At 45.0% G+C, this 22,281-nt stretch overlaps 1 protein-coding gene across 4 annotated transcripts in view; it reads right to left on the bottom strand.

Moving 5' to 3' along the window:
• The window catches only part of TBC1D8 (TBC1 domain family member 8), a 112,849-nt gene extending 90,591 nt beyond the window's left edge, over positions 1 to 22,258 (bottom strand). For 2 of the 4 annotated variants that reach the window (XM_070573468.1, XM_070573470.1), the window contains exon 1: positions 21,942 to 22,249. In XM_070573468.1, coding sequence (XP_070429569.1) covers positions 21,942 to 22,068 — 127 coding nt within the window. In that variant the 5' untranslated portion in view covers positions 22,069 to 22,249. Of the gene's footprint in view, positions 1 to 21,941 lie in introns of all 4 variants that reach the window. The other 2 variants (XM_070573469.1, XM_070573471.1) reach the window with 2 other exon arrangements.
• Between the last annotated feature and the right edge of the window lie 23 nt (positions 22,259 to 22,281).

Genomic DNA, 22,281 nt, shown 5'->3' with positions numbered 1-22,281 from the left:
AGAAACTGAAGAAGACACAAAGAAATGGAAAGATATTCTGTGCTCTTGGATTGGAATAATTAACATCGCTAAAATGTCCATACTTCCTAAAGCAATCTATAGATTCAATGCAATCCTTACCCAAGTTCCAACAACATTTTTCACAGAAATAGAACAAAGAACCCTAAAATTTATATGGAGCAACAAAAGACCCCGAATAGCCAAAGGATTCCTGAGAAAAAAGAACAAAGCTGGAGGTATCCCACTCCCTGATTTCACAATATACTACAAAGTCAGAGTAACCAAAACAGCATGGTACTGCCACAAAAACAGATACACAGATCAATGGAACAGAATCGAGAGCCCAGAAGTAAACCCACACATTTATGGACGGCTAATATTCGACAAGGGAGCCAAGAGCATACAATGGAGAAAGGAGAGTCTCTTCAATAAATGGTGTTGGGAAAACTGGACAGCCACATGCAAAAGAATGAAAGTAGACCATTCCCTTACACCATACACAAAAATCAATTCAAAATGGATTAAAGACTTGAATGTAAGACCCGAAACCATGAAATTTCTAGAAGAAAACATAGGCAGTACGGTCTTTGACATCGGTCTGAGCAGCATATTTTCAAGTACCACGTCTGAGAGCAGGCAAGGGAAACAAAAGAAAAAATGAACAAATGGGACTACATCAAACTAAAAAGCTTCTGCAAGGGCCGGCCCGGTGGCGCAGAAGTTGGGTGCGTGCATTCTGCTTCAGTGGCCCAGGGTTCGCCAATTTGGATCCTGGGTGCCAACATTGGCACCCTCGGCAAGCCATGCTGTGGCAGGCGTCCCACATATAAAGTAGAGGAAGATGGGCACGGATGTTAGCTCAAGGCCAATCTTCCTCAGCAAAAAGAGGAGGATTGGCAGCAGTTAGCTCAGGGCTAATCTTCCTCAAAAATAAAAAATAAGCGGGCTGGCCCCGTGGCCGAGCGGTTAAGTTCGCGCGCTCCGCTGCAGGCGGCCCAATGTTTCGTTGGTTCGAATCCTGGGCGCCGACATGACACTGCCCATCAAACCACGCTGCGGCAGCGTCCCACATGCCACAACTAGAAAGACCCACAATGAGGAATATACAACTATGTACTGGGGGGCTTTGGGGAGAAAAATTTAAAAACAAAAATCTTAAAAAAAATAAATAAAATAAAAAAATAAGCTTCTGCACAGCAAAGGAAACCATCAACAAAATGAAAAGACAACCTAACAATTGGGAGAAGATATTTGCAAACCAGATATCAGATAAGGGGTTAATATCCAAAATATACAAAGAACTCATACATCTCAACAACAAAAAAACCAACAACCCAATTAAAAAATAGGCAAAAGATCTGAAGAGAGATTTCTCCAAAGAAGATGTATGGATGGCCAATAGGCACATGAAAAGATGCTCAACATCATTAGCTATCAGGGAAATGCAAATCAAAGCTACAAAGAGATACGCCCACTCTGGTCAGAACGGATATAATTAACGAGACAGGAAACAACAATTGTTGGAGAACATGTGGAGAGAAGGGAACCCCCTGTACACTGACGGTGGGAGTGCAAACTGGTGCAGCCACTATGGAAAGCAGTATGGAGTATCCTCAGAAAATTAAGAACAGATCTACCATACGATCCAGCTATTCCACTGCTGGGTATTTATCCAAAGAATATGAAAACACAAATGCATAAAGATACATGCACCCCTACCTTCATTGCAGCATTATTCGCAATAGCCAAGACTTGGAAGCAAGCTAGGTGCCCATCAAGGGACAAATGGATAAAGAAGATGTGGTATATATACACAATGGAATACTACTCAGCCATAAGAAATGATGAAATCCAGCCATTTGTGACAATATGGATGGACCTTGAGGGTACTATGCTGAGTGAAATAAGTCAGAGGGAGAAAGTCAATTACCGTATGGTCTCACTCATAAGTAGAAGATAAAAACAACAACAAACACAGAGCAACGGAGAATGGACTGGTGGTTACCATAGGGGGAGGGGGGAGGGCAAAAGGGGTGATTAGGCTCACATGTGAGACAATAGACTATAATTAGTTTTTGGGTGGTAAACATGATGTAATCTACACAGAATTCGAAATATATTACAATGTACATCTGAAAGCTATATAATGTTATAATCCAATGTTACTGCAATAAAAAAAGAAAATCAAAATACAAAACTGCATATATAGTATGAGCTCGATTATATAAAGAAAATTCACAGATAAAGGTAGAAAAATCAATACAAAAAGGTGAACTGTGGATTATAGGTTTTTTCTTATTTTTACAATTTTCTACAATTGGCATTTATAAGATTACGGGAGAAAGCATCATTACAAAAAATGTTCCTAATTTAAAAAAGAAAATTATGACTGGAAACTTCTGTTTGTTTGGTTTTGGCAAGGAAGACGGTCACTGAGCTAACATCTGTACCAATCTTCCTCTATTTTGTATGCGGGATGCTGCCATAAGTATGGCTTGATGAGCAGTGTGCAGGTCCACGCCCAGGATCTGAACTCACAAACCCTGGGCCACCAAAGCGGAGCACGCAAACTTAACCACTACGCCACCAGGCCAGGCCCACAGAAACAGTGTTTTGAACAATGCTATACTGACGGTTTCATTAAGTTTACCTTCCAAGGACAGCCCGCTCCTGTGACAGCATATTGCATAACATTGCACAGGGAACCAAGATGAACTTCCAGACTAGCCAATATTCTAATTGTTAAAGGCTTTAAAACAATTTTTTTTAAAAAAACAGTACCCCCCAATTTTGAAGTCTACCTGTGTTTTTTACCAGCTTACAGCTCACAACTGTATGCTGCAAGCCCTTCACAGTGGTGCTAGGTGTTGGTCAAGGTGTAAAACGTGTTTTGCCACAGCCAGGAACATATACCCATATGGCCGTACTTACTGGACAAACATCAGGCCACAGCAATGTGACGTGGGTGTGTACACTGCTACAAATAAAAAGTGAGAGGCACAGTAGAATGTCAAGGCCGCACCCATGTTCACCAGAACACATAAGGTCAAGGCCTTGTGAATTCATAAAACAGAGCAGGAGAGTCAGAGACTGACAGAAGGAGCAAAGGGCAAAGACACAAGCAGACGGTGTGAGAGCCATGAAAGGTGTGACACCCTAGTAGTGACCTGGCTGAGACTGTTGCTGACGTGCTCAGCTACATTCTAGCAGGTATTCAAGGTGTGCATGACCACAAAGATGCTGGAGAACCACTGCTCTACAGGCACCATCTCAAGCATGCTCCAAGGCTGGGTAAGTCGTGCACCTCATTCGCAATTCGTCCCACAACTAGCTGTGACAGCTTTGTGTTTCTGAGCTTTTTCCATGCTGTGATTCTAGTCCTACTCCTAAGAGAGAGCACTTTACCCTTCCTGGTGGTATATTACACTGTCACTGCTGCTCTACCTCCTAAGAGAGAGGAGGATTCATTACTTCAATAGACGGCTGCTCGTGTAGATCCAGCAAGGTGCTCATGCAGTACGAACTGAAGCCTTAAGCTGTCCCCAAGCCGGAGAACAGCTTCCTGCCACAGCCACCGCTCCACCCAGCACCTCCGAACCGTGGTCAGAGCTGCCAGAAACAGCATGGGAGGACTTGGAGGCTTCACCACAAAGGCATCTCCAACAATAGACGAATAATTCAAAGCTTTTTCCTCTCTTGACACACATTTAAGAAAGTATTTTCATCATCACTGAATGCAGCATTTAAGTGCTCTGTGTCTAAGAAAAGTTCATTTGGTGTTTCAAGGCTCTATGAGAAATGCTTTCAAAGTTTCTAAAAATAACTTTTAGAGTCCTATAAGGGCTGTTTGCAGGCTAATCAAGATAAAAACTACCACATATCTAATCCCCAATCCAAAAATACTCACACTAAAAAGCAACTCTTCCAATTTAAGGAAAAGCTTCATGTTAATTCAATATATATTCAGCTGGCTGGAGTGAGTGAATAGATTTGGCAAGGGTTTTAAGTAACTCTCAGTTGAGAGAGGTGAGGTAGGGTTACTCTCAAAGAGAAAGGAGCACCATCACTGTGGCCCCACCATAAGGCAAGACTGAATTTGAAGACCAGACCCATTTATTTAACTTTTTTCATCAACCTTCTTGAGGATGTGGTCCCTTTTCTGGTACACAGCTCAGGTCTACCAGCTGCCAGGAGAACTCAAAGATGATTACTTAGGAAGCTGTGGGGAAAAAATCCTACAACCAGAGCGGCACGAAGGGCCGAGTGGGCACGAATCCTCTGCAAAGCGTTTGGAGAGGTGGCAGGGCTCTCCCAGGCAGCAGCACAGGACGAGTGTTCCCCTAGATGACCAGAGACTCAGCAGAGACTCAGAGCCCCCGCTTCTCAAGTGTCTTAGAACTCAGCTCTTCATTACACCAACTATCTCACAGATAAACAATACCTATCACCAAGGAATCGGTTCACGACATTTGTGTGCGAATTAATTTCCTCCGAGCAAATGATATTTAAATGACCGTTTAAAAAACAAACAGCCTCCCATGACAGATGCATTCATCATCCAAACAATCTGGCGGCCTTCCGGCCACTCCTCTGCCCAACATCTCTCCCAGCCAACACACACAGTTGGCAACACAGCACCTCCGGAGCCCACAGGGCACCCCGGGCCGGAGTTCAGATTCCGAAAACAAAGTCCCACATTCCTGAACCTGCTATTCACAGCCACTCCCTTCTGAAAGTAGACAAGAGAGCCATTACTGAAAAATTGTAGAAAACATACCTTTTTCCATGTCATGTTCATCCAGACCCGAATACCTCCATTTTTACAGATTTATTAAACACCTGCAAAATCAGGAACTTGAGAAAATATACACACAAACATCTAAAAAAGAACAGAAGCTTCCTTCTGGAAGTTTTATTTCCACAAAGCATGGTAGACTCTAATCTATTAGAATGTCATTTATTTCAAAAATCCTTATTTCTGTTCCAAGCCTCTACTTCCAATGACCCTCCAGGAAAAGCAACCAAAACCACAAGCCCTCAAGATCAGAAATAAGCCATGTTAGATGTTTGCTATCTTTTTCCCCCTCATAATAGTGTAAATAGCTTGCAGAGATGAGGTATAGCAGCTTTTACGGTGTGTCACTTCCCTAACGGCAGAGTCAGGCAGGGTAACCTATACGCATACATTAAATTCAGAGACATCCCCAACCTCATCTGAGTTCACAGCTCTTCCCTTCATCCATCAGACACTTTAATTAGTGGCACTAATTACATTAATTAATTAATGACAGGTAACAAACTTGAACTACAGCCTCTTTCCCTTAAGACTCTATTAGGTTATAATGCCTCAAGGGTAAGAATTCTCTACCCTCCACCCCAAGCATCTCTGCTGTGCACATATGGACTCTCCATCAATACCTGCTGAGTGTTGCTGATTGATCAGCTTTACAGAAAGAAAAGACAAAGTGCCAGGGCTCTGCTACCAATAGCCTGGCAAATCAGAGGGCCACACCGACCTCAGTTTGCAAAATGAGGATACCAAGTGGCCTAGACAACCCTTTATGTACAGTCCAGCAAACTGAGTACACTCCTAGCCACACAGTCAAGGCCACAGAGGCCAGGAAAGACTTGAGAATCAGATCCAAAAATCAAGTCTTCTAGAAAAATTAAATATAGAATTACCATATGATGTCACAATCCCACTTCCAGGTATATATCCAAAAGAACTGAAAGCAGACACTTGAACAGATATTTGCACACTCCTGTTCACAGCAGCATTATGCACAACAGCCAAAAGGCAGAAGCAATTCAGTGTCCGTCAATGGATGAAGGGGTATATCCAGGCAATGCAATGTTATTCAGCCTTAAAAAGGAAGAAAATTCTGACAAATGCTGCAACATGGATGAACTTTGAGGACATTACACTAAGTGAAATAACCCAGTCACAAAAAAGACAAGCACTGCATGATTCCCTTTATATAAGGTATCAAGAACAGCCAAATTCATAGATACAGAAAGCAGAATGGTGGCTGCCAGAAGCGGAGGGGAGAACAAGGGGAAGTTATTGTTTAATGGGTGCAGAGTTCCAGTTACGCAAGGTGAAAAGTGTTCTGCAGATGGATGGTGATGATGAGTGTGCAACAATGTGAATGTACTTAATTCCACTGAACTGTACACTTAAAACTGGTCAAAATCGGGGCTGGCCCGCTGGTGCAGCAGTTAAGTTCGCATGTTCTGCTTCGGCGGTCCAGGGTTCACCAGTTCGGATCCCAGGTATGGACCTACCCACCGCTCATCAAGCCATGCTGTGGCAGGCGTTCCACATGTAAAGTAGGGGAAGATGGGCACCGATGCTAGCTCAGAGCCAGTCTTCCTCAGCAAAAAGAGGAGGATTGGCAGAAGATGTTAGCTCAGGGTTAATCTTCCACAAAAAAAAAATAAACAAAATTGGTCAAAATGGTTAAGTTTGTGTTATATATATTTTATCACAATTTTTTAAAATCTGTTACTTAAACCATTAAAAAACAAAACAAGGGTCTCAACAGACGCCAGCCCAGCATGAAAGGAGGGGGAGCAGGTCTGGAGGAGCAAAGCTGGCCTGAGGGAAGGCAGCCACAGGAACTTCCGTTTCAGGAATCCCTTCATCTTTCTGGAAAGAGCTAAACTCAGACAAGTGGAAACAGAGGGAGAGCATCTCCACCTGGATCAGTCAGCCTCCTCATCTGTAACGAGGGAACACGGGCTCCCGGTCTCCACAATCCAAGCTCCGACATTCACCCTGCCGCGACCCTGAGACATGGCAACCAGGAGTCCCCACAGGGAGACAGGGCCCATCTCGTGCCTGGAAGACTTGAACCCACAGCTGCTGAGGTTATTTTTAAATAGGAAGATGAGTCCACTTCACTCCAGTCACCTACAGAAGGCGGACGGCAGCTGAGCTGTGACACAGAAGGGAGAGGGAGCGGGGCACTCTGAAGCGCTGGCAGCAGCCGACTGTGCCAACACTCACGGAGCAGTAGGGCTGAGCCTCCAGATGCCTCCGCGCCCAAGGCAGAGCCCAAGGGCGCCCACAGCTGTGCCTACAGGTACACCATGTGCTTTGGTCCCTGAGGAGGAAAAGCAGCCAGAAAGACTTCAAGGGAGCAGAAGCTACTCACGTCAATTCCTTCCTACCCCCAACCCCGGAGCTTACAGATAATGTACCCAAGCAGGCAAGAACCTAAGTGACGTGACTCAGAGGCCATAAATCCCTGGACTAAATATTTCCGTTTTTAAGGACAAGGACTACAAAAGCCAATCTCTTATAGTGTGATAAAAACAATACAAAATGTTTTAAGGAAGTAAGTTTAAAATGATGCCCAAGTGGACGTATTTAAGGGAATTTGCAGTGCCCTGCTCAAGAATTCCAGTCCTCGATTAATTACTAGAGTACGTAATTAACAGGGTAGAGTTACTCTAGATTAATTACTTGAGTAAGTTCCTTGAGAGCAGGACTTGGTTTTGTTCACTACCTGGAAGAGAGTGAGACACAAGGAGGCACAGAGTAAATGCCTGTTTAATGAACTTCTTTTCCGAGATCTTCATTCTCCTAAAATTCACCTGTTTATTGACTACAGTCAAGGCCTAACAGTGTCAGATGTACACACAATACTAAAAAGTCCTATGTGGAAGTCACTTACAGTGCAGGAGAGGTGGAGGACACCCGCGTATACCACCTGTCCTGCCGCACGTGGCAACCGGGACCCCGAGAAACCTCAACTCTTTAAAAACCAGGTTACAAAATGGTTGTTTCAATGAGAAAAGCAGAGAGTGGTTCCTTTAGACTCACAATAAAGTTAATTTTCCTGCAGAAATTTCCTAAATAAAGGGTTTAAAAAAGATCCTCTATCAAAGTGGACAAGTGCCTCTGCGTTCACACTTAAACTTACCTGTTTGTTTAACTTTTTATTTGGAAATAACTTCAAGCTTAAAGAAACGCTTCAAGAATTGAAATAGGACCAATAAAACAAAACCAAGAACGCTCATATACCCTTTGCCAGGAACCAGATTCCCTGCTGCTAACAGCTTACCCCGTTGGCTCTATCATTTGCTCTCTTTCTCCATCTCTCTCTGTTAATATGATATAATATGATATAATTTCACACAAATTCTTTTCTGAATCATTTAAAGGGAGGCCTTTTCGCAGGAACAGAGATGTTCTCTTCCACAGCACAGTTACCGACTTCACTAAATTCAACACATGTGGTCCCTTTATCTACCATTTGCATTCCAGTTTTGTCATCTTCCTCCCCGGGGCAGGACCGTTCTAGGGTTGGGCAGTACACTTAGCTACCATGTCTCCCTAGTTTCCCTTAATCTACAGCCTTTGTCTTTTATGACTGATATTTTGAAGACAAAAGTCCCCATCCCCCACTATTTTTGTTTTTGACAGTTTTGACCAACGAAGTTATTTTTCGTTTGTCATAAAAATATTCTTACATCTGAAATGCTATTATCTTATGCAAATTCATAGATTTTTCTATAAATTTTTAAAAATTTGTTCTGGACTTAAAATGTGCATCTCTCTGAAGTTGTTAGTAACGGGAAAACTGTCTAATTTATACAATTCAATTTAATTCTAAATAAGGCTTTTCAGGAATGCATAGAGCAATATTATACATATGGCATTTTAGAGCACGTGTTCCCAAAGCTTCTGGGATTATGATCTCTTCTTGTGTGAGTACGTCAGCCATCAAGTCTCTCTCTGAGATTCTCTCTCCCTCCCTCTCTCTCCTTTCTCCCCTTCTCTCTCTCCCTCCTTCCCTCTCTCTCCTTTCTCCCCTTCTCTCTCTCCCTCCCTCCCATGCACACATACGGACTTTCTAATGATGTTTCTGGTATAAATGGATGCTCACCTATGGGGACTCCAGTCTTGAATCTTAGTAAGATTTCAGGCACCATCAATACAATCAGACCTCTGGCTTGGCCTATAGTTCGGGTTTCTACAAATTTTAACTCAAAGGAAGTGAACACGTTTACTATTACATGATTCTAGCTTAACTTTGTCTACTAATATAGAATGCTCAAATCTGGCTTTCCAAGTCATATAGGAAGTTAAAATTAAACAAGCAAAGCCACTTTAATAGTGCAATACACATCCTATCAAAGAGAACCTTCCAGTTCCACAAGAAGCTTTCCAACTCGTTCTCTCCTCAAATCTAAATGTCGTATCTAGATGAACAAAGACAAGCAAAAAGCTGAAGGACAAACACCATCCCCTAGTGCAGACCTTGTCACTGCAAGGCCTCTGAGCAGCAGACAGCAGAACTATGGTGCTAGTAAACATCACCATCAACCTCACCCAACAGCAACTCCCAAATTAATACACCAACGTGCAGTGTGATCACTACTCGCTTGACCTGCCTGGGAAGCTGGCTCAAGTACTTTACTTCGACTAAAGGTGGTGATACCGTGGACGCACATCTCATGTTTAACTTATCAAGTCCCATAATATGCACGGGCCAAAACACAGAGGAGAAAACACTAATTCACAGGGACTGCCCACTACTCAAGGAGCGCATGCTCTGGCGTGAGCTCACCGGGGACTGGAATCTGTCAGCTCCACAGAAGCCCCACATCCCAGGAACTCTGGTAAAATGAAGAGATTACCGAGACAGGCGACCCTGCTGATTTCAAGGCTAATTTTTACCTCAAGCAATTTTTGTCCTTCATGTTGATTTTGGAACCTATCCCCACACTAAGAGGCAGCTCCGCTATACTGGGATTAAACAGTGTCCACTTTGAAACCTGAATGAGTGCCAAACTCTCCTTTACCAAAATAAATTAAGGGAAGCTACAAGTTAAAACAAAAACACGCAGGCGCGTGCAGGCACATGCACACAGACACAGAGTTTTGGGACATTAGGTTTACCAGAATCTAGTCTGTCCAGACAAATCCTTGCTGTGATTGAATCCTTGATGGATGGAAGATCGTGAGCTATATATTCTGAAAGCAATCTATAAGTCTCGCTTACATTTTACATTTATTTTTAATTATAACAGCAACATAACTGAAACCCAGACTCTACTTTAGCTCTCGCTGCTCCCATGACAGGTGAAATATCCAAATCTCTATCTCCACGCTGCTTCTGCCTTTAAAAGTGTTTCTGTCATGCAAACACTGCTTCTCAAGTGAGAAACTCCAGGAGCTCCCTCCAAACCTTCATCACTGGGCCAATCCCATTTTAAGAATGCACTACATTTCCTTATTAAAACATCCCTGTCTCAAACATTGAACCACACACTGATTTAAAACCCTGTTAAATGGACTCAGTAATTCAGAATAGTCAAACTTCTTGGTCAACCTTTGTAATTTACTGAAACGAGATCTAATCTGCATTTTCCTTCTAGAAATGAATTCTATCTTTTTAATCCTGATAACATTATTTATAACAAAAGACTATTTACATGTAGGAAGTTGAGAAATGAAGGCTGGTCAACACACTTACGAGGTCAGATCAGACTGCCACGAACACTCACCCCAGACAAGACGGTACCAGGGGCGTCCCACACACAGGCACATCAACGTGGCATCAGGTGACCCCAAATGCCAAGCAAGTAACACTACCCAATTTTTAAGCTGCCAGGGTCTCCTCGAAGAATTTCTTTTGCCAGGTAAAATAATCACGTCCAGCGCTAAGCAACATCCTTGGGCTCCATTTATCAGGTAATTCTTTTGGTGGTCAGCTACAGATTCTTTGAGGCAATTTTCTTTTCAGTACTGAGTACTTAACCTCATTTCCAAAACAAAATTCCTCGGGAAATGGCTCCTGAGGTCCCCCTCACCTAGATGCTGTACCCATATCCCTGACCTATTCAAATCCCACCCATGCCCATCTCAAGGCCCAGCAGCTCCTCCCCAAGTCCACAACACCTTTAGATCCAGCATTCAAGAGACACTCTATCTGCTGACAATGAATTTGTAACCAAAAAAGCCCCAAAAGAAGTGAATCTCACCTTAACAGAGCTGCCCTCACATCACACATACTTCTTCACGACTCACCCAGTCTGCAGCCACTCCTACACCACACCTACCTGGGCCCAAACTGCTCTCGCTGAGGTCACCAATGTCATACTAGCCTTTTCCATACTATACTGCAGAGACCTCTCCTCCCTCCCTCCTTCTTGAATACACTTTTTTCTTGGCTTCTGGGAAAATACACTCTGCTGATTTCTTCCTGTTCTGCTGATTGCTCCTCATTCCCTCGGTGGTTTCCTCCTCTACAGGCCTTACCAGACAGCTCACAAGCACACCAAATTTAACTTGTCCAAAACAGCTTCTCAGAGGCCACAGGGCTTTTGCACATGCTGTTTCCACTGCTCAGAAGGCTCTTTCTCCCACTTTTTACCAGGCTAACACATCCCACATACCTTGCAGCTCTCAGCTGAGATCACAGGTCCTCAGAGAAACATTCCCTGATACCCCAACCTAAATGCTTCCCTGTTATTCCCTCTCACATCCCCCTGCACCTCCCACCACTTATAATTCTGTATTTTGTGGTTTCACATTGCCCCACCACTACCACTAGCACCTCCACCCCTCTAGACTGTAACATGAGAACACAGGCCCTGGCACCTGGTATTGAATGAAATGTTCTTTCAGCTTTTCTTCTTCTTTAAATAAAATGGATTTTGCCAAAGTATCTGGAAAATATAACAGTTCAAAGTATAAATGCTTCCACAAAGCAACAACTTTTTGTTATTATTATACAGTCATGAGTCACTTAACAATGGGGATCCTTTCTAAGAAATGCATCGTTAGCCAGTTTCGTCGTTGTGTGATCGTACAATGCACTTGCACAAACCTGGATGGTACAGCCCACTACACACCTAGGCTCGATGGCACTAATCTTATGGACCACCGTCGTCTATGCGGTCCATCACTGACTGAAACGTCGCTATGTGGCGCCTGACGGTAACTATTAACTGCTTTGCAGGTTAAGAAACGGAGGCCCAAGAAAGAACGGCTTACAATCACGATATCACATCTCTGAGGCTAGAGGAGAGACAAAAATCATTAGCTTGTAACTCTAAACTGACTTTCTCTCTAGAGAAAAAAAAAATCCAGAATAGGTATCTTTTCAGTTCAAATAAAAGTACCTGCCTAGATTAGATGCATTTCTGAAAATAGTTTCCTAAGCCTCTGTGAAACTGACACACCCCACACATGCTAGATATTTCAAAGACTAAATATAGTTTCCTGAGAGGACAAATATCTGAAGCACGGGCGGTGCAGGAGCCACCATGGCTGAGGCAATAAGGCAACATGGCTTCAGTGCCCCTCCAGATCCCCACCACCCATGCTCAGCTGGTCACCAAAAGACACCAAGCTCTCCGAAACTTCAGACCGTCTATGTTTTATCAAAATGATAAGCGCATGGAAGGATGCACATATTCTACAAGGCTCGTGAGAAACACGAGTGCCCTCGGCCCTCCCTACTCCCACTTCCCAGCTCCCCAAGGGCAACCACTTCCAATTCTTAAGTGACTCTCCTTGCATTTACCTTCACGGTTCCAAAGAACATGTTTGTATTACCACTTCTTGAATTTTCGTTTAGGCATTGGCTGTCCACTTTCGCAAGTGGGAGATTTAGCTCCCTTTCATTGACCAACACCACCACCTACCACTGACGCTTCACTTAGGCAACAATTTTGGTTAGATCACTAATCAATATTCACATTATTATAACTATGTAAACATTATTGAGAGCTGAGCTTCATAGTAACACTATGAAACCTTTCCTAACCTACACAACTTTTTATTTTCTCTGGAGTTAACAACTATCCCAGAATCTTGGGCTTATTTAGCTTTCTACATATCAATAATTTACCCACAAATTCTCCCCTCGTGGGCAGATCTTCCTTCAATATGTGCAAGGATGCCGGGTGCTCCATCAATTTCTCCTCTCCAGGAGCTGTCCTGGAGCCTTCTGCACTGCTCCAATCTGGACTGACAGGTCTCCCAGCCGTCAACTCGGGATCTCCCTTCACCACCATCCTAGAGATTCCCTTTTAAGGATTTCTTCTTAAACAAGTAACAAAAAGCACAACTTATTAAAGAAAAAGACTGGTACATTTGACTACATGAAAATTAAGAAGGTTGGTTCTTCCAAAGGCCCATAACAGAAATAAGAAGCCAAGCCAGAGAGTTGTTTTTTAATACATATAATTGAAAAAAGGATACAAAACACATAGATACATGTGCATGCACTTGCACACACAGCTCCTAAAATAAGGAAAAGACAGACAATCCAATAGAAAATTGGGCAAAAGACACAAACATTTCTCAAAAGGCAAAACAAATACTTTCTAAACACATAAAAAGAGTCTCACCCCCATGACTTATAACGGAAAATAGCATCTCAGTGGTTCTGAGATACTATTTTAATACCTACTAGATTGGCAAAAAGTAACATCTCTGACAATACCAACTATTGGCAAGTATGTGCCACTATGGGAATTTTTACACACTGCTGCCAGAACTGTAAACTGGCAGAATCACTTTGGAAAGCAATTTGGACTTATCCAGAAAAGTTGACAATGCACATCCCTGTGACCCAGTATTAGAGCTGTTCACAAACGTCCCAGTTTTTCTCTCCTTCCAGGCATATAGTAGGATGACACTTTCCCATATCTTCGAGGTTACGCAGAGCCGTGGATTTGCTGTGGCCAATGTAATGTGAATAGACAGGACGGGTGTCACTTCCAGGTGGAAGCTCTAAAAGCCAGCATGAGATTCACCGGATTGATTCCCCCCTTACCCTGGTGGTCATGGGAGCAATAGGAATGGAGCCTTTAGCAGCCTGTATCTGAGTGCCTACAACGAGAAGAGACCCCTGAGGACGCACACTGGATATACAGTAGGAGGGAGAAATAAATTAATGTAACATGAGTTCACTAAGACGTTTCAAGTGTTTGTTACTGCAGCATAACCTAGCCCATCTTGGCTGATACACTCAACAAGGCCATTCATAGGTGTATTCTCCAGAGAAACTTTTACACGTGTGAACACTATACAAGAATGTTCACAGCAGCATTGTTTGCAACAGCAAAAAGAACAACAACTAGAAACCCAAATGTCCACTGACAGGAGAATGATTAAATAAATAACAGTGTATTCATTCAAAGATTACTACACATCAACAGAAATGAATGAACAGGGCTACATACATCACCATGATTCAATGTTAAAGAAACATAACTACATATACAGATACAGAAAAAGATAAATAGATAACTATAAATATAACTGGAGGGGCAGAAAAACAAGCTATAGAAAAATACACAAAGTATGATTTCCCTTTGTATAAAGTTATAAAAAGATAGAAAACTAAACAATGTATTGATTGGGGCTATATATAAATGTGTTAAAACTAAAAATAAAATCAAGGCAGTATTAACATATAATTCAGGATAGTAACGCCCACAAGGGAGGGAGGGGATGTAATGAAGAACATAGACAAGCGGTCTCCAGGCACTGGAAATATTCTATCTTTTAGTAACAGGTGGTGGGTACTATTGTACTTTACATTTCCATTATATACTCCTATGTACATGAAAGATTTCATATTTAAGAACTTCAGGCAAACTACCATCCTATTTATTATTTTTGAATGTCCATTCTCTATTAGTAACTATTTATTTATTCAGAATAAAACCAATCACAAAATACGGTACATTTCCCTAAGGAGATCTTATTAGGGGCTGTTTGTTTTGTTGATTTTTCTTTCTTTTCTAAATTAAAAAAAAACAGGAAGCAAAAATAATAAAATCTGGTAGAACAAGAGACCCACCAAATGTTCAAGAACATTAATGACTCAAGTTCACAGAGCTGTATTAGCTGGCTGGTGATGCACTGGGGAGATCATTCCGGGTCTGTATGGGATCACTCACATAAAGGTTACCAACGGGTGGTTTTAACAGCTGGGCTGGCACAGCTAACAAACTACCACTAATCCTCACAAGCAAGAAGGGCAGTCGTGAGAAACAGCAATAACAATACCCTGTATTATTCTGGTTTTCTGCGTAATTTCCATTTCCGGGGACAATATAAAACATTTCTCGACCTCAAAAGCTCACCCTAGGGGGCCGGCCCCATGGCCGAGTGGTTGGGTTCACGCGCTCCGCTGCGGCGGTGCGAGGTTTCACCGGTTCTGATCCTGGGCACAGACATGGCATGGCTCATTAAGCCATGCTGGGGCGGCATCCCACATGCCACAACTAGAAGGACCGACAACTAAAAATATACAACTATGTACCAGGGGGACTTTGGGGAGAAAAAGGAAAAAATAAAATCTTTAAAAAAAAAAAAAGGCTCACATCTATCAATTCTACTTGGACATCCATGCATTCACTAGATATTTATCAAGCATGCTCCAGTGAAACTGTTCCAGCGCTGGAGCACAGTGGTGAGGGATGCAGATCTGGGACCTCCCTTCTGGAGCTCAGGGTCTCTTCATTTGAAACAGATAAAGCCACAAAGAGCCACATCATGGGGCTGGCCTGGTGGCGCAGTGGTTAAGTTCGCACCTTCCACTTCTCGGCGGCCCGGGGTTCACCAGTTCAGATCCCGGGTGTGGACACGGCACCGCTTGGCAAAAGCGACGCTGTGGTAGGCGTCCCACGTATAAAGTAGAGGAAGATGGGCATGGATGTTAGCTCACAGCCAGTCTTTCTCAGCAAAAAGAGGAGGATTGGCAGTAGTTAGCTCAGGGCTAGTCTTCCTCAAAAAAACAAAAAAGAGCCACATCATGACAAACAGTGGTGAGTGCTATAAAGGAAAAGTAGAGAACGTACCAGAGGATCAGGGGAGGGGTCAGGTCCAACATCTCCAGGCAGCAGAGCGCAGGCTGGGCCCTGAAGGGTGAGCAAAATTAAGTGGGCAGAGAGGGCAGCCAGAGAAGGCCCTGGGAGGGGAGAGTGCCTGACACACTAAAAGGTCTGTGCTTAAGAGCAGAAGGTAAAGCAGAAGCAGCCTGAGAGCTGGTAGAGGGATAGCTCACGCAACGCCCAGGAACTGTTAAAACATGCTCAGGGCTGCTTTTCAACACAATTGATTAATGTTTAAAAAAATAGGGGGGGAAATCTGTGCTGGAAATATGATCAGATTTACTACTTTCATTTTAAATAAATTCCTCCTTTATCCAATGCTGCCAGAATGTGGAGTCAGGTCATAAAATCCTATCCCTTCACAGCTAGTAAACGAATTCTTTAAAAGCTACAAGCCTCTCAATCATTTTCAGCTCCACCTAAGAGTCTCAAGTAGGCTGAAATAGCTGGCCTCCACGCCCCCACCACCACCAGCACATTTGTACCTCATATTATTTCCCGGAGTGACACAGACCTGCCTGGTTTGATTATCTAATTACAAATACATTGCCCTTATTATGCTCTCATTAAATGCAACTGTTGGAAACCCCAAAGCTTTTATTAATGGCTTATCAGCCCTTAAACATGTATCAGCTATTTTACCTAGATAAATCTTCCAATTTATGCTTCTGAAGTCAAAGTACTTCCTTTATTTGTGGTTTCTTCCTTATTGTACTTTTGGAAAACAAGACCAAAGTATGTAAGACTCTAGAGCCTGTATCTGAGAAGTCCACACAACGCAACGGCTGCCCTGCCCTGATCCTTCCCTCTCAAGGATACTGGAGGAGATGAAATCCACCAGCAAATTCAGCCACCTGAGCAGGACTCTAGCCCATGTCAGATGAGGTAGCCAAGAAAGGCAACACCCATGCTGGGCTTCACCACTTTCCAACCTTCCAACAGAGTCATTCTGAGCAAGACTAGTGACCCCACAGGAATCACTGGTGTCAGGTTCATCTCCCCTAGTCTTTGAGACACTGTTTCAAAGGTAGCAGATGATTCACTCTGGGCACAGCCACCCACACGCAATGCATGGAACACCAAGATGAAGTTCCCTGTATTTACCAGGACTTAACGTGGGCAAAGAAGCCCAGTACCCAAATCCTGCTAGCACAAGTTGGATTTAAATATTAATCTTCTAATTATACTTATTAAATACTGCACTAATAGATAAATGTTTCTTTTTTGGGGCTGGCCCCATGGCCGAGTGGTTAAGTTCGGGAGTCCGCTGCAGGCAGCCCAGTGTTTCGTTGGTTTGAATCCCGGGCGCGGACGTGGCACTGCTCATCAAACCACACTGAGGCAGCGTCCCACATGCCACAACTAGAAGGACCCACAACAAAGAATATACAACTATGTACTGGGGGGCTTTGGGGAGAAAAAGGAAAAAAATAAAATCTTCAAAAAAAAATAAATGTTTCTTTTTTTTAAAGATTGGCACCTGAGCTAACAGCTGTTGCCAATCTCTTTTTTTTTTCCTGCTTTTTCTCCCCAAATGCCCCCAGTACATAGTTGTATATTTTAGTTGTGGGCCCTATCTAGTTATGGCATGTGGGACACCGCCTCACCATGGCCTGACGAGTGGTGCCATGTCCGCGCCCAGGATCCCAACAAGCAAAACCCCGGGCTGCCGAAGCGGAGCACACAAACTTAACCACTCCGCCACAGGGCCAGCCCCTAGATAAATGTTTCTTATATCCTTCATTACAGCACAAACTTCTTTACACACTTTTATTCTAGGAAATCATCTTGTTATTCAACTTTTTAAATGTTACTTTGCTCTTCTTTTTTTCAAACCTACCAGGTGGCAAGCACAACTAAGCCCCTGATGTACAGTTTATTTTTATTTATTTTTTTCTTTAAAGATTGGCACCTGACCTAACATCTGTTGCCAGTCGTTTTTTTTTTTTTCTTTCTTCTCCCCAAATCCCCCCAGTACACAGTTGTATATTCTAGTTGTGGGTCCTTCTTGTTCTCCTGTTTGGGACACCTCCTCAGCATGGTTTGATGAATGGTGCCATGTCCGCGCCCAGGATCGGAACCAGTGAAACCCTGGGCCGCCGAAGTGGAGCGCATGAACTTAACCACTCGGCCACGGGGCCAGCCCCTGTACTCTGTTTATTTTCATTCTAACCCTCATTTTAATTGGAACCCTTGTGCATTACTGGTAGGAATGTAAAATGGTACAGCCACGGTGGAAAACAGTTTCCAATCCTCTAAAGTAAGATTCATTATTGTCCCTGTCTTAAGGCCGGGTTATAACTAAGGCTCAAAGAAACTGAGTAAACTAGCTCCAGGCCTCTCAGGCCAGATTCGTAACTAACAGACTTATCTTGACTCCAAAGCCCATATTTTCCACTACACTATACTTCCTCCGTGACGCTAACTTTAGGAAATCAGTTAGCCCATATTACTACCAATGCAATGACAGAACAGCGGCTGAGGAGGAACTTTCTGAAAAGTAGAAAACACCAATATCTTATTCAAATGACAACATTTTAACTGCCATCCTCTTTGGGAAAAGAATTGCAAGATTATGCAGGAACGCATGTTAAAAAAAAATGACGGGGGGGGGGGAATAAAATCCCTCAGGGGGCACTTCTGGGTGGTGATATTGGGTCTTTAAAGTTATGCTTATGCTGCTCATTTTAAGTGCTTCAGAGCACTGGGGGAGGGGGCAGTGATGCTGTCTGTTCTCTGTCCACTGCCTCCCCACGGCCCACTCTTTGTTCTCCCAGAGCTGACTGAACTCTTGCAAGAAATATTCCCACGGGCCGGAGACTGCACCCAAGTGAACACTGTATAACTACTTCCTCCCCTCCAGGGCAGCAGAATCACTTCTGTCAAGGGAGCTTTTGGAAACAGCTTATAATACTATATTCAGCCACACCATGTTCTAACTGGAGGAAAAGGTCACTGCCTCCCGCTACCGCCCCCCGGGCCCAGGACTTCTTTCTCCAGACAGGTCCCAGGCGGTGGTAATGGAGGCCACTCGAGAAGCTGGTGCCCCATCCTCTACAACCAAAGACAGAAGGAGGAGGTCTCTGTTTCCCATCCACTCCCTCCAGCTTTCCACAGTGGTCAGACTGACAGGTAAACAGGAAGCCAAGGAGAGAGAAGGGATGTTCCTGTTCCCTGTGATCAGCTCAGCCTCAGTCAGAAAAGCTGGACCTCCACTCCCACCCAACTTCTAAGAAAAAAGTAGGATCCATCATTCATGCATATATTCATCCATCTATTCATCCTACGAATGTTTACTGAACATATACTGTGTGCTAGGTGCCATCATAGTAAAACACCTGCTACCCTCATAGAACAGATAATTTAGTAGGGAGAAACAACGAACAAGATAAATAAGTATATCATATATTCGCAAATGAAAAAGAATTACAGAAAAAATAAAATTGGAGATGTGTATAGGGAATACGTGTGTGTGTGTGTGTATAACTAGGAGGACAAGTTATAACCCTCAATGAAACAAAACCTTCTATTTCTGAGGGTGGGCAATTTTTAAACATGTCAGATTACTTTAAATGCCAATGGAGACCTCACATGTTTAAGCTCTTACTGTCTATCAACAAATTCAGCATCAAAATAAGAGAGACACTTCTTCATTAGTGCTCCTTTACATTTTATTTCCAACCCCTCTTAACCATCTCTACTTGCCTCTCTCCAAAGAAAAGCCTAGAACCAGTCAGAATGCACATCATGTTAGCCCCTACTGTTTTCATAGATAAACTAAGTTTTAAATCTTTAAAATAAATTGCTAAAAATCTACCAAACTAGAATTCTGCATTTTCTGAAAACTGCCACCAACATGGAACTGCCCTTGGTATCGCATCAGTCTTGATTTCCCAATGTTCGTTAAGTGGCGCCATTAAGACCAGCCCATCAGTGGATGTGGTAACTCGGGGTTGCTCAATCGGCACAGCCATGTCATTTGCTTCCCAGCTAAATGTCCAAAGGTAAAGTATCCAGCTGCCAAGATGTCATCCTCTCACAATCAACGGGAGGTTCTGAATCTCCAAAAAAATAAAGCAAAGTGTCATGTGCCTTTTTGTGAGGTATTTCCCTCCCTTTTTTTGGCTGATCTTACTGCCTTCAAGAATAAGAAAATTGTGGACATCCACTGTAAACTCAAACCAAAGTCAACACCAAGTAAGGCCAAAGCCACAGATACAATGACATCAGACCAAGTGGATCTGGGAATGCAACAGGAGGGGGACCGCATCATTTTGAGTGCATCACAGAGAGACCCTGGACAACAAGCCAGGCTCTCCAGAAGGGAAGCTGGCCTGAATGTCTATCAGGCAGCCCATCAGAGGGTTTGCCTTCCTTGTCTGGACTCATCTCCCCTGCTAGACGGTGAATAACCTGAAGTCTTCCCCAAGGCAGCACGAGAGCATCTCACACAGTCAGCGTGCAGTGAACTAAGCGAATGAAAGCACTTGCTGGACAAACGCCCCTATGTTTCCCATTTCACACATCTTCAAGCCCTGCCCTTACCCTCTAGTAAACGAGATCATTTATAGGCCAGGTGCCGTGCTTGACGCACCAAAAACTAAGATACACTGCCCGCAAAGGACTGGGGGGGACAAATCCTGCCTCTGGCCTCTTTGCCTCTGATGGGCCTCACAGGGCACCACCAACCTCCATTTCCCAAGAGCTCCGAGATGAAGCGCCACCCTGCTGCTCAGGGGCCCACCAAAGCCGCTATGGCCTCCTGCCTCCTACACTAACTCCCTCCCTCAGAGTTTAAAACAGTTCCCAGAGAAGACCCGCCTGCTGCCCAACTCGTCCCCACTGCTCACCACGACCCTATGTCACCCCAGTAGCCCTTTCATCCAGACTCCTCAACTACCCCATCACTCCTCCATCCAGAAACCCACCAACTCCTACCCACTCCTTCAGGCTCAGTGAAGTCTGAGCTCCCTAACAAATCCAACTGCCAGCTTCTCGCTTTCTGAGTCTGAAGTAGAGGAACGGTAACTTTGCACTTGACTCCGCTGTCTCAGGGTGTATTGATCACATTTCCCCAGAAGACTTTACTCCACAAGGCTTCCCCCAGAAAAAGCAGTCACCAACAACGAGCCCAGGGACCAAGCTTGGTCCCTTGACCTCTCTCTCTCTGACCCTGGTCTCCTCCTTGGTGTAAGGAGGGATGTGATAGGAAGCTCTAAAGTCCCTCTTATTTCATATTCCAAATTTTGAAAATTCCATATACGTTCCCTAGATACAAGTGAAAAAGGCTAATAAACTGTTCCTCCATTGAGCCGTTTAAACAAGGGTCCCAGCTAATGCAATCTGGTCTCAATGTTTTCAAATGCTTGATTTTCTAAGAGCTTTGGATGATAACTTTTAGAAAAAATGCTTTGTTTTTCATACATTTTACAAGCCTGAGTTTTTCACTCCTATCATTCCTTGGAAGAAACTGAAGGGGCTGAGGGAACAGACCTGCTCAATTTTGCTATTAAGATCATGAGCTCGGGATTCGCACTGCCTCGGTTTCTCCTCCGGACGTGGACGCGGCCCCCGACCCGCCCTGCCCACGCGCCCGAGGGTCCCGGATAGCCAGGGCCTCCCGAGCTGCGCCCCGCCGTGGGCCGGCCGTGTGTCCTCAGCTGACACACCACCTGGAGCCTCGGGCGCGTCCAGATGGCCGGGCCGGCCGGGGCGCAGCCCGCTGTCACCTGGCCCCGCACAGCGGCCCGCGCTCCTCGGGTCACGCTCCAGCCCGCGCTTCTCCTCCGATTCCGAGCCAACTCTGGCCTCCAGGCGGCCCCTGCGCCAGGCGGCGAAGCCACCTGCCTCGCCCGGGAAAATGCACGAGCCCGCAAGTCCCTCTGCCACAGCCCGACGGGGGCTGGCGACAGGAATGCAGCGGAAAGGAAAACAAGCCGCGGCAGGGCCGGCCCGCCCGGCGGCTCCCCGAAACCGCCACCTGCGGGCAGCCGCGCGCTGGGGGCCGCGGGCCCGGCGGGGAGCGAGGTCTGGGGCCGGGCCGCCGCGCCCGCCCGCCCCCCGGCGCCCCTTACCCGTGAAGCGGCCGCCCCCCTCGCCGTGCCCGCGGCGCCGCTGCAGGATGAAGTAGCAGCTGCTCTTCTGAGTCACCCAGAGCTTCAAGGCGTTCTTCAGCAGCACCTCCTCGGGCTTGAGCCACATCGCAGCGGTCCGGCCGCGCCCGCGGGCCCCGGCTCACATCGCCCCGGCCGCCGGCCGCGCCGGGCCGAGCCCGCTCGGAAGGAGGCGGCGGCGGCGGGGACCGCAGCCAGCGGATCCCTACGCGCGGAGTCCGGGAGCGCGGCGGGCGCTGCTCGCCCCTCGCAGCCCGCGCGGCCCGCGCGCCGGCCCCGCCCCGGCCCCGCCCCCGAGCCC

Source organism: Equus przewalskii, chromosome 14 (assembly GCF_037783145.1).
Source record: "Equus przewalskii isolate Varuska chromosome 14, EquPr2, whole genome shotgun sequence".
Taxonomy (NCBI): domain Eukaryota; kingdom Metazoa; phylum Chordata; class Mammalia; order Perissodactyla; family Equidae; genus Equus; species Equus przewalskii.
Note: the sequence above shows the minus strand (reverse complement) of the source record. Positions and strands in the feature narration are given on the sequence as shown.